General features: G+C 34.5%; 1 protein-coding gene across 2 annotated transcripts; it reads left to right on the top strand.

Moving 5' to 3' along the window:
• The first annotated feature begins 912 nt into the window (after nt 1-912).
• Nucleotides 913-12,063, top strand: LOC113857995. 2 transcript variants are annotated; one of them, XM_027490391.1, is made up of 4 exons: nt 913-1,707; nt 1,990-2,062; nt 9,458-9,596; nt 11,683-12,063. In XM_027490391.1, the coding sequence occupies exons 1-4, from the start codon at nt 980-982 to the stop codon at nt 11,691-11,693; spliced, it is 951 nt and encodes a 316-aa protein (XP_027346192.1). In that variant the 5' UTR covers nt 913-979; the 3' UTR covers nt 11,694-12,063. The 2 variants fall into 2 exon arrangements, with proteins under 2 accessions (XP_027346192.1, XP_027346184.1); XM_027490383.1 differs by lacking the exon at nt 11,683-12,063 and having other exon boundaries at nt 934-1,707; nt 9,458-9,854.
• Nucleotides 12,064-13,365: the final 1,302 nt, after the last annotated feature.

Below are 13,365 nucleotides of genomic sequence, written 5' to 3'. Positions count from 1 at the left end.
TATTAAATTATCAAAAAATATAAAATCATTTAATCATTTAAAAAACAACTCAATTTCATATATATATTTTTTTTATCAAAAAGTAAACTTTCAAATTCAATATATATATTATATGATTATTAATTTTTATTTACAATATTTTTGTATGATAATTTTACTTATATATGAAAATTTTAATATATTTTTATTTTGAAATATTAATATATAATTTTATGTATATTAATTTTTAAAAACAATTTTTAAAATTTCATACATTAGATAAATAAATACTTTAATTTTTATATATTAGTCTGATAGGTTATTTTTAAAAAACATGATATCATGTTTTAATAATTATATAGTAAAATTTTATTAATAATTTTAAATTATAATTATATATAGATAGTTTATCATATAAATTTAATTCAATAAATATAAATAAATATATAAATAAAAAATTATAAGGCTTTTTATTTAAATTTATAACATATATTAACAAATTTATTATATTTATTAATTTATTGTTATAATTATTTATTTAAAATTTTATAATAATAAATAATTTATGATATCATGAAACAATATAAATTTTACTTTTATATTTTAAAAATAAAATATTTTTATGTTATTTTATTTTATGCTAAGAAATTCTAAATTATACATATTTTAAATAATAATTTATTTTGTCAAATAAATTTTTTATTATATTTATATATTTTATATTTTAAAATAAATTAATTTAATAAAAAAAAAATAAACGATGCAATGCACGGCATATTTTCTAGTACTATATATAATTTAAGAACTAGAATAATTTATTACGGAAACATTTTAAATCATTAACGTATCTATGATTAACACAGCCAAATAAAAAGATTAAAAAAGCGCATAATATAAATATATATAGGATACCCTCTTCACTATAACAATTACACAACAGATTTGAGGGGAACAATCGTTTTTCATTTGAAAAAAAAATAAAACACAAAAGTAGCTAACAATGAGAGTAAAGAGTTTGTGCAAACGGAGGAGTGTCCCCTCTGCAAGCGGTCCTTCCTTCTCCGCCATTCCTCTCTTATCTGATCAACGCATCGCCACCGTTTACGATACCGAGAATGACGATGACGATTGCATTAAATCCGAAGCTGAAGCCGAACCCGAACCCCGACCCGAACCTGTGGACTTGTTGGACAGGAGCATCTGCATATGTTGCGACGACAGAGGCAAGGAAGAGGAAGTTTTGGTTTGCTCCGAAAAGGACTGCCCCGTCGCTGTCCACGCCAGCTGCATCGGCTCCGAACCTAAATTCGACGCCTCGGGTAACTTCTACTGCCCCTACTGCTGGTACAAGCGTGCCGTGGACACGTGTCAACAGTTGAGGGAAAAAGCAATGGTCGCAAAGAAAGCCTTGTCTACCTTTCTGGAAACACGTGCCGATTCTAATGCCACACGTGGCAGAGAAAACGTGAACCCGGTTCAGGATGGACCTTACGTTTCTGAAACGGAATCTGAAGAAGATGAAGGAGAGGTGTCTGTGACATCGACGGGTAGTTCTGTGAGTGAGACTGGCGATTCCGAATCTGAGGGCATCTCAGTGAAGAAAAGGAAGGTTGGTTCTGTGCGGAAATCGTTGTTACCAAGCAGTAGAGGGAAATTGGCTCGGGATGTGAATGCGGAAGTTCAAGACTCGAAAAGTTTGAGAAAACCACTGAGGTCACCCTTGCAAGGGTGAGTCATTCGTCGAATAGTGTGTTCGTTTGCTTGCGAACTGCAATTTGGAACTATGGCACCATCAAGGTTTAAATTGCGATAGCCGTGTTGGTGGCAATTGCTACTGCATCCATAACTGAGATGTTGCAGTTGCATCACTTAATGCGGTTCACCGTTTAAACCATGGATGTATGAATGAATACATGTTTTATTGATTTGTTGCAATTTTTTTTTGTGAGCGGCTTAAACTATTTTTTGGATGGGGCCGAATCTTTAGTCTATTATTGTTTCTGAATGCAGCATGAAGCAGGCTTCATTGACTGCAAAGCGTAGGAGATTACGTTGGACAGATGAAGAAGAAAAAGTACTGAAGGTATGGGTTTCATGAAATCCCATGTTTTTATAGAACATACTTATTTATTGATATGGTGCTCTAACAATGTCAAATGGTTTCAAAATTCAAACAGAAGTTTTTATTTCAAACTAAGCTTGTTTGGTGATGCATTGATGATGAATGTCAGAATAAGAGAGAGGAAGGAGTAGTGATAGACTTATGGTGATAGATACAGTGGTGGTGGTGGTTATGGTAGTAGCGAACATGATGCTGGTATGATAACAACTATGTTAGTGATAGTGACAATAACTTGATAGTTGACAACGGTATTGGTGATGGTGTCAGTGGTAGCACGAATGATAATAGTTGTGAAGGTGATAACAATAATGGTAATGACAACAACGTTAGTGACTATTATGGTGGTGATGATAATGGTAGTAGTGGTGACAACATTGGTCATTAACTACTGGTGGTTATGGTGGTGACAGTTAATTGGTGACAACAATGACAATGATGACAGTGATAATGATTATGGTAATTGTTATGTGTATTTTAGGAGATATAAGAATTGAATGATTTGTTCTACAACTAAAAACAAAAACTAAGGTAAAATTATTTTGAAATTTGATTATGAATCAATTCAACTCCATTTTAGTGAAACAGGTTTTGTTTTGAAATTTGCATTTAAAAATAAAATACTGAAAACATGGCACTACCTAGAATAGGCCCTAAGTGTATGAGTTTGCGAGAAGTAGACATGTTTGTTTCCCATGATTAAACCGAAAGCATGATATGGTAGAACACATTCGTGTTATGATAGACCGTTGGCAATAAAGATATTGGAAATACTCGTGGATAATGCTCTTAGGAAATAACATTTCATTCATGTATGTGTCATGTGATAAAATGCATTTAGTACTATTGGGTATTGGTGTCTAGGAGTAGGAGTTGCCCTTGGTAGCATAGGAAATAGTCTTCACTAATTCTTTTAAGAATCCATATACATGGATGATATGCAAAACCTATGTACTACATTATCTTGAATAAGAAAGTTTTCTTCATTCTCTAATTTCTTTCCACATTATTTTTCCTCTCTTCATCTCCCTCTAAATTCATCATGGTATCAGAGTGGTACCAACCTCCATGAGTCACAATTCTATAGCCTTTTTCCTATAATATGGAATTATTTTCACAACTTTTCTTTTGTATTTTCATCTCTCTAGTCATTGTGTGTAATCTACATAGAAGGTTTCCACAAGTTTTACGTTGACTAGTGAAGGTCTAACACAACCCTCCTCCTTTACCCGGGCTTGGGATCGACTATGCTTACAAGTGACATACAAAAGATTATATTTTAGTGCATACTCTTTGCAAATGATATAGTGTTAATCGAGGATTCGAAAGAAGAGGTTAATGTTAAACTTGAGTTATGGAGGAAAACTTTAGAATTTAAGGGTTTTAGCTTGAGTAGAAGTAAGATAGAGTATATGCATTGTAGGTTTAGCAGAAAACAAGATGAGGATCATGCGTTAGAAGTGAATATTGGAATAATATTATACTGCAAGTTTCCAATTTCAGGTAGTTGGGATTGATTATATAGAATGATGGGGAAATTAATGAAGATGATAATTACAGAATACAAGTTATGTAGTAAAAATGGAGAATGACATTAGGAGTTATTTGTCATCATAAAATACCTACCAAGCTGAAAGGAAAGTTTTGAAGTACTGTAATACGATAATCTATCCTATATGGTAGTAAATATTGGACCTTAAAGGAACAACACGAGAGAAAGTGAGAGTGACAGAAATGAGAATGTTAAGGAGGATGAGTGAATAGACAAAAAAAGACAAGATACGAAATGATAGTATATGGGAGAATCTTGAAGTAGCATCTATACTGGAAAAGATGATTGAAAATCATCTAAGGTGATTCGGTCATGTGCAGAGAAGATCTTTGGAGGCACTAGTAAGGAGAGTAGATTGCTTGACTCTTACTTTGATAAAAAGGGGCCGAGAGAGACTGTTATGTTCACAAGAAAAGAGGGAAGAAAAGACAATCTCTATGAATTCTTTATTGAATTGATGAAATTTCAGCATACAACTTAGTACCCCAGGGCAATGCTCCTCAAAGAATTTTCTCTGCCAAGTTTTAGAAACTAACTTTCAAAAGACCCCTAACTAACTCTCCCAGCGACTATTTATAGCCCCAAGAAGTTGGAGAAGCGATTTGATGAGATGCAGTGAGGAACAAATGAATTTGATGAGGCAATCTATTGTAGCACACAAACAAATGATGGCAAAAATGATGGAATGCAATATGAAAGCTGATCCAAGGATTGGGAAAGAGCAGAGAAAGATGAGCAGAGAAGAACCCAGCAGCTGAGGTGCAGGGAACCAATAATATCGTAGAAAAGATTGCAGAGATAGGTGATGCATATTCAGTTTAGTTGATGACAAAAAGGGAATTTAAGAAATGGAATCAAATTCTTGACGTAAAAGACTGGACCCAGCAAAAGGTAGTAAAGACTTTGATAGTCAGCTTCTGCCATTTGCAATAGTACAATTCTCAAAGGAAGACTGCATAACTTTGAAGAAGACATCTTTAAGATTATCAACCTGCTTGCTTGACAGAATCTGAGACTGAACTACCTCATATTCTGGATCAAGTCCTAAGAGCCAACTTAAAGCTATGAGTTTATTTTGTTGCGCTATCATCTCGTCAATAGTTTTGCAGGCTAAAAGAGATTGTATCTGCTCAGTATGCTTCTTAAACTTCAAAAAATAATCCATTAGCTTCTGCTTATTTTGTTTGGGTCGATAAACTTCCTACAAGAGAGAATATAACCGATTCAAATTATTAGATTTTCCAAAAATAAATTGCAAAAAATCCCACAACTCCTTCACAGTTTTACAATGGGTAATAATAGCTTGTATTCGCCTATCAATAGAGTTTACTAGCAACGCAAGGATCTTTTTGTCGCGTATCTTCAATGTGTCAACATCCTTAGAATTGACAGGTGCTGTTTCAGTCAAATGATTATCTTTTCCCATTCCACCCAGGCTAATCTCAACCAAATACTTTCACTCCATATAGTTCGTACCATCTCCATCCAGCTTAACATCAGTAAGTTTGGATAGAAATACAATCTCCGTAACAGCCCCCTTGTACTGTGCATTTTGCACATCCTGCCTATCACGTTCAGACATTGTAACGCCGCACTCAAATTGTAAACATTGAATTACTGCATATTCTGGTCATTGAAAAAATTTTTCATCCCCACAGCAACCATGGTTGGCCTTTTCTGAAGCTGTTATTTTTTCTTTTTTTTCCGGTGGCGGTGGCATGGTGGTGGTGCGGTGGCGGCGGCAGCAGGGGTGGTGGCAACCAAGGAGAGAACCTAAAAGGCTCTTGATATCATGTAGATATTAAGAGAGAAAGAGCATAGAGAGAGAGACAGATTAGTGTGCTGGAATTGGATACCCTACAATGTGTAGAGATCCTTATATTTATAAAGATACATATGTAACCGTACTAGGGCAAGCCCATTATTATAATACTAAAATAAACCCTTATCCTAATACGTCTATTCTAACTATTCATAAGAAGGACTAAAGATACAAAAGAAAACATAGTATTGGAAGAGATTGGATGCATTCACATGTTGGTGTTTGACCTAGGAGGAATGGAAGCTATTTTTGGCTGCAAGATGGAATTGTTCCATCAATTGGAATATCAGTTGGACATTATTTCAGCAACTACTCAAGGCACTTACTTAATCCTTCACCTTGAGGACAAGGTGAAACTTTAGGGGCAAAGTATTGTAAGGTAAAAAATTTGGTTTTTAGCCTACCTTAATGGCGTCATGTGATCCATCTATCTGACTTCACTTAGTGGGATAAGGCTTGGTTATTGTTGCTTCTTCATTTATGACTCATGAAAGCAGGATGCATCTTTGAATTAGTAGGAAGTTTTAATTGGTAAGACACTTCTCTCAAATTCTCAATGACTTGATAGGGCCCAAAATAGTAGGCGGCTAACTCTTGATGAATGCACTGAGAAACTGATTGCTGCCTATGTGGATGCAGCTTCAAAAATCCCCTCTCTTGAATAGAAAAATTCTGCATTCTCCGTTTCATGTCAGCAAAATATTTCATTTTCTCTTGAGCCTTAGTTAAATGAGATTTTAATTGATGAAGTGCTTCATCATAGTCTTTCAAATCTCTTGCCACTGCTTCCACATGTGATTCTCCTTCACCATACTTGACAACAGTAGGAAGCTTATGACCATAGACCACTTCAAATGTGGTAGTACCAATGGAGGAGAGATGAGTGGTATTATACCATAACGTTGCCAAGACACACAAAGGGACCCATTTCTAGGTTGCTCAGAAGCAAAGCAATAAACATGATTCCAAATACCAAATTTTCACCTTTGTTTGCCCATCAGACTGTGGATGATAGGAAGAACTCATCCACAGCTGAGTGCCTTGTAGAGAAAATAATTACTTCCAAAAAGCAATGATAAAGATGGAGTCACGATCCCTCAAAATAGACGAGGGCATGCCATGTAACCAAATAATCTCCTTTACAAAAAGCTCAGCTATCTTCTTAGCAGTATAAGGATGCCTCAACAAGATAGTGTGTCCATACTTGGACAATCTATCCACCACCACTAGTACTGCATCTTAACCCTTGGACTTGGGAAGGCCAGTGATAAAATTCATGGAGATCTTTTCCCAAACCCAAGTAGGAATGGGGAGCAGCTGGGGTAAGCCCTACAGGGGAGCGGCTTCATATTTCTGACGTTGATAAGTGTCACTAGAAAGAACAAACTGCTGGATTTGCTTCTTCATTCCAATCCAATACCGATTGTTACCCAGCCACCTGTAACTTCTCAAGAATCTTGAATGTCCACCAGTAAAAGAATGAAATTCTTGTAATAGAAGAGGAATATAAGTGGAATATGCTGGTAAAACCAGTCTGCCATGATGTAATAAAACGCCAGGTTGCATTGAATAGCTTGGTCAAGAATCAGTACAAAGCAGAATATCATAAATAATTTTCTTTAGGACAGGATCCCTCTGCACTTCCTCTTGAATTTCCTTGCTTTGCTCCCAAATAGGACAGATCACCGATGCATTATACTGTCCCTCATCATGCAGGCAAGACAAGGCATCAACAGCCTTGCTCTCTCTACTTGGCTTGTATACAACTTTGAAATGAAACCCAATAGTCTAGCTAACCAAAATTGTTGATAAGCAGAAAGCACACGCTGGTGAAAGAGGTGTTTGAGGCTTCTTTGATCAGTATAAATAACAAAACCCTTCCTACTAAGTAGTGGCACCAATTTTGAATAGCCAGCACCAATGCCATCAACACTTTCTCATAAATTGACTTTGAAAGATGACTCAAAGACAAAGCTTTGCTAAAGTAAGCAATTGGCTTACCCCCTTGGATGAGGACTGCACCAATACCTCTTGTGGACGCATCACATTCCACCTCAAACCTTTCAACAAAGTTAGGAAGAGAAAGAATAGGTGCAGATGTCACAGTCCATTTTTAAGGACTCAAAAGCAGTAGCTTCCTCCTTTTCCCATTTAAAACCCTCCTTAGTCGAATCAGTCAATGGTTTAGCTATCTTACCATAACTAGCAATGAACTTTCACCAGTGAGTCCAAAAAATCCTCAAACCCCTTCTACACTAGTTAAGCACACTCTGAACCTGATAGATTCAAACAACATGTATATACTAGGAGAAAGAAGACTAGTCAGAAAAATAAAAGTGTAAATAACCAATTCTGTTAATAATGGACAGCTGGCTCTGTTAGTAAATAAATAAGAGCACAGATAGTTAGTTTTCAGTTTTTTACGGCTGGAATAGAATAGGCTGGTCTGGAGAGTGAGGTCTCTCGAATCACCTCAGGTTATTGAATTTTGTGACCATTCTTCCTATTCCTAATCTGTACCACATTGGTGTAGCATTGGGGATTAGGTTCAGCAATAAAGAACAGTATTTCATATTCAGATTAAACGTTGGGTTCTATCAGAACCTTTGATGGGTCTGCCGCCATACCCAAACGTGAATGATGTAGCCTAAATACTCAATGTGCTTTTTCTAGAAACTGCACTTTGTCCCATTAGCAACAAATCTGTTATCACTCAGCACCTGTAACACCTTCGAAAGATGCTGGACGAGTTGTCTAATCAATGTTATATACTAGGATATCTTCAAAGATCACCAATGCAAAATGTTGCAAAAAAGACTTAATATCTAATTCATTGCTCCCTGAACTGAAATGTTGCAGGTGATTTCTCAAGCTGAAAGGCATTACAAGATATTCATAGTGACCCCCCTGAAAAGAATGTCTTGAAGATGTCCTTATCCTTCAGTATATTCTGGTTATATCCTGATTTCAAATCTAACTCAGAAAAATAATGCGCCCCATGTAACAAATCCAATAATTCATTGACAATAGGAATATGGTATTTATCTTGCATGGTTACCTTTGTTCAAGGCTTGATAATTGACACACACATGCCATGAAGCATCCTTCTTTTTAATTAAGATAACAAGACTGGAAAAAGGACTTGAGCTAGGACAAATAATGCCCTGCTGTAGTATATCTCGAATTTATTTCTCAATCTCATTCTTATGATGGTGGGGATAATGATAAGGCCTCACATTCTTATTTTAACTAACTACTAATGGGTCCCTAACTAGCATGCCATAAGTAACTTTAATGGGGGTTACCTAACAATATCCCCCCTCCCTACAGTAAAACCTTGTTCTCAAGGTGAAGGGTTGAGTAAATGGCCTGACTAGCTGAAATCAAGTCCAATAATCGTCCAATTGATTGAAGTATGATAACCATTAGCCAGAAATAGCTTCCATTGCTCTCAGGTCAAACACAAACATGTGAATTGATGCAGTCTCTTCCATAACCTGTGCCTATTCTGTTATGAGCTCTTACTTTCAGTTATGTTGCAACTAACCAACTCTGAACAGTTAGCATCCCTTGCATCACTCTTGTTTCTCCTTTCATAGACCTGTGTAATTGCCTCTTCTCAACATACTATATGGTGGCTACCTTTGGAATTCAATCCAATTTAATACCTCTACTTCCTGATTGATACACAGGTTTTGTTATGGACAGAACAATATAAATCTATTTCTTTCATTCATCCCATGTATTTAAGATTTTTTTTTTCATGATGTCCCATGTATTTAGGATATGTCTTATCAGTTTCTAACTTCCTGGTAAACATTTTATATTTTTCAAATATTATTGTGAACTTTAAAGTTGCAAAACTCATAATCAATTATGGAACTTTTACAGTTGGACAAGGTATAAAATATTCATCTAAGATATTATAGCTGCACAAGGCTTTTATTTCTCAATTATAGCATTTGCTTTGTTTCTTGCATTGCAGGAGGGAGTATTAAAGTTCTCAATGGAAAATCAGAATATCCCTTGGAGGAAAATTTTGGAATTTGGTTGCCATGTATTTCATAAGACTCGTACGCCTGCTGATCTCAAGGATAAATGGAAGAACATCACCTCCAAGGAAGGTAGAATTACTAAATGTAGTTACAATCATTATTTATATTAAGTGAATATTTACGTAGTATTTCATTATTTATTTTTCTCGTATGCTCTTGAAACTGTGTTTTTGGTGGCAAGTAGTTTTTATAGGGAATTTCATGGATATACTATATGAAATAGTACTCAAAGTTGTATTAGTGTGTGAATATAGTTCAGGTCAACTGTAATTCATTTCAAATTCTGTTAAGTAACATTTCTGTTGTACTGTTTCTGTGTTACTGTTTTAACTGAATTCAGCATTAGCAGTTTGTACTTTCCGCTTATGCAAGCTTCTGTAAATAGCTATTATTGATCTGAGTTGTACTAGCTTTTCACAATTCAATAAAATCAGAGTTTTCAGTTCTCTCGATTCTCTCTGTCTCTCTGTTCTCTCTGCTCATGGATTCTATCATGGTATCCAGAGCTTTTGGTCCCAAACCATAGCTCTGCTATTTTTTATCTAAGAATCCTATTTCTTGAGATTTCTGTGGCATCATGGAGATTCCATTACAATCTAAGCAAGATTCTCCACTTGAATCTAATGTTCCGCCACCTATCTCTGATTCATGATAACTCACCATTAGCTATTTGTATTTTCCTCTTATTGTAAGCTTCAATAAATAGCTATCATTGATCTGAGTTGTACTAGCTTTTCATAATTAAAAAAAAAATAAAAATCATAGTTTTCAGTTTCTCTTGATTCTCTCTGTGTCTCTGCTCATGGATTCTCAGTCCTTAAACCATCTTTTGTTTCATTGTAAAACAATTACCTTCCTTTTGGAACAATCTTTTTCGGGTTTTTGTAAGCATTAGGCAACTTCCAAGATAGTACTTTCTAACAATTCTATTTGAAGGCATACATAAATAAGGAGAGTAAAGTTTTATAGAAATGTGTTGTTTGTGCAGTCATTCTGTGTATTTTGTTGAAGAGGAATGCATGCATTTTCAGATAATATATTTGCCTCTGAACTTGTTATGAGTAGTTCTATGTTTATGGCTTCTCGTTTGTGTTTACCTGATGACAATTCAAGTGGTTTGTTATATTACAGCCTTCCTCCAAATCATATATCGAGTCCCACATTGATAACTCACCACTTTAATTTTGTAACAGACTTTTAACAAACTCCGCTATGCTTTCCGTTTCTGATTTTCTTTTACGCGCTTATAGCATTAAGCTAACAGCACCTATATAAGCTGTCCCTTGTAATTTCTTTGATGAAACGATTATAAGATAAAATCATCTCTTCTCAATAGTGAGTCTTCCTCTTTATTCTTATGGCATTTTTCATATTATGTTAATTAACATGCTCAAAGATTTAAATAGACTTGCTAATTACTGGGGCCTCAAAATATTATTTGTTGTAACTTGTATCTAATTTTTTCTTGGTTTGAATTCTGATACAGGAAAGAAATAAGTATATAGCTGTGTAAATCGGCACCATTGTAGATTGTAAATTTATTCAAATATACTGTTTGGTACCTTTCTTCAAGTGGGGTTCATTTTGGTTGTTAGGTCTTTTGGGTGGGAAGAGGAACTATTTTCTCTGTGGAGCTTTTGTTCTAGGAGAAGGAATAATTCCTGTCTTGTATCTGCTCATTGACCTTGTTTTCAGATTCATTAAAGCCCTCATTTCTGTTCTAGTCTCTGGTTTCCTAATCCTAACATTGTGTCTTATGTTCATTCTCTAAAATTTGTTTTTCCTGTGAGAATGTTGATATAATATGGCAGAAGTTTCCTTCCTTTATTTTCTGAATGAATCACTTAAAACTTTGCTATTAATATCTGAACATTATTAACTCCGAACAATCATTGGATATGATTGGTGGGAGAGAAATTGATTGGAATAGTTTGACATACATTTTATCCAAATATTTGTCAATTATCCTTTCTCCTTTTCCTCTCCTACCGTACACTCACTGACAAGGCCAGAACTGACAGGTTAGAGACTTTATTTTCAAATATGAATATGCTTTAACGAAAATTGCAGAATTGTAGCCATAAGGCTAGTATTTGGATGATCTATGAACTGCTTCCAGATTATTTGAAATAATAACCGATGCTTTGCTGAGCAGGATGTAAATAGAACTGGTGCATGGAGAGCCTTCTCAGAGCAACTGTCCAATTTTAGAAACCTGGGTTTCGTGATTAGAAGGTGCAAATGAAATTTTGACGACTTGTCCAGATTTTGTGTTGAATCAAATATATAATTCAGGCACCTAAGACATGGTGCTTAGCATATATTTCTAGATCAGGCACCACACCATATATAATTCAAGTGACAAAGTGTCCTCGTCAACAAAATTTTGTCACCAACTAGTCTTTACTTTTGCGTATTGCTGCCAATGGCAGCAATGCCAAAGACGACACGCATATGGTGTGGGGGAAACACGAACAAAGACATTTTGGATAAACTCGATGTAAAAATTTGTGTCAAATATGTGAATCGTCCTTTGAACTAATTATTCTTTTACTATAATTGCGGTCAGCCTTAAAAATTTAAATTCAGCAATTGATGTTGGAGACAATGATAACTTATGTAGTTGATAATGATAAATTAATGGCTAAATTAGTAGATTGATCTTTTAATTTTTAGTTTTATTTTGGTTTGGTTCCTTAACTTCTTTTTTTTTTCTTTCATTTGTGTTTCTTAGTTTACAAGAGGGTTTTAAATAAGTCTATTTTTGTTAAAAATATTAATTCCATAAAAAAAATTAGTTTAACTCCATTTTTGTGGATTTTTTTAGTTGTCTAATTTTCTTTTCTTTCTTAGTTCTCTTATCTCATCCACGCCTTTATGACCATTTTCTCTCTTTCAAATTTAGACAAAAATTTTCTTATTTTTCATCCTCTTTTTTTACTTTTCTTTTTTCCTTCCTCGTACCCTTCTTCCGCACTTTTTTTTTTCTCTTTGAATTCTAACAAAAAAAATTCTATTTTCTTTTCCTTATTTTTCTTCATCTTCTTATTTTTTAGTCACGCTTTCACAACTCATTTCATACCCCATTCACACTTCAACAAAAATTTTATTTTTCATAAGTTTTTTGGTTGAGTCTTGGGATCATTAGGAGAAGATAGAGAGATAGACAAAAGTATTGAGACAAAAGTTTGCCAAAGTTTAATGGGGACTGGGAATGAGTTGTGGAGGCAGATGGGAGTAAGAAGAGGATGATAAAAGAGAAAATTTTTGTCAGTATTGAAAGAGGAAAGATGTGGAGATAAAATGTAAGAGAAGTGAAAGAAATGATAATTCTTTTATTGGAGTTTGAAGAAGGAGAAAAATACATTTTGGATGTATGGATGGGGAAAGAAGAAAAGAAAGCAATTGAAAAATTTATTGGAATATACTTTGATTTTGTTGAAATTTTCAAGAAGGAAGAACAGTAATTTTTTAACGAATTTAATGTTTTTTTATAAAAAAATTTATTTGAAATAGTTGTTAAAGCACCGAAATGATAAAAAAAAAAAATATTAGAGAACTAAATTGAAACAAAACTAAATGTTAAGAGATCAATTTACTAATTTATCTTAAATTATTATTGGCTAACAAATAAAACAATTGAGTTTTTTTTTTTCCAAAATAGCATAATGATGGGTGAAGCTATTACTAACCTGGTGGCCTACGTGGTGAACGATTGAAGGTCCATGGTGGTGCTACACCTGTGAGGGGAATAATCAGCTGGTAACCCCGAGATAAAGAGAAACAGAATAAATATCATCATCTAACTTGTGTTTTTCATAATAAAGAAATGAATATC

The sequence above is a fragment of the Abrus precatorius genome, unplaced genomic scaffold, assembly GCF_003935025.1.
Source record: "Abrus precatorius isolate BTA unplaced genomic scaffold, Abrus_2018 Scaffold1, whole genome shotgun sequence".
In the NCBI taxonomy this organism is placed as follows: Eukaryota; Viridiplantae; Streptophyta; class Magnoliopsida; order Fabales; family Fabaceae; genus Abrus; species Abrus precatorius.
The sequence above is the reverse complement of the archived record's forward strand: the minus strand, read 5'-3'. Positions and strand labels throughout refer to the sequence as shown.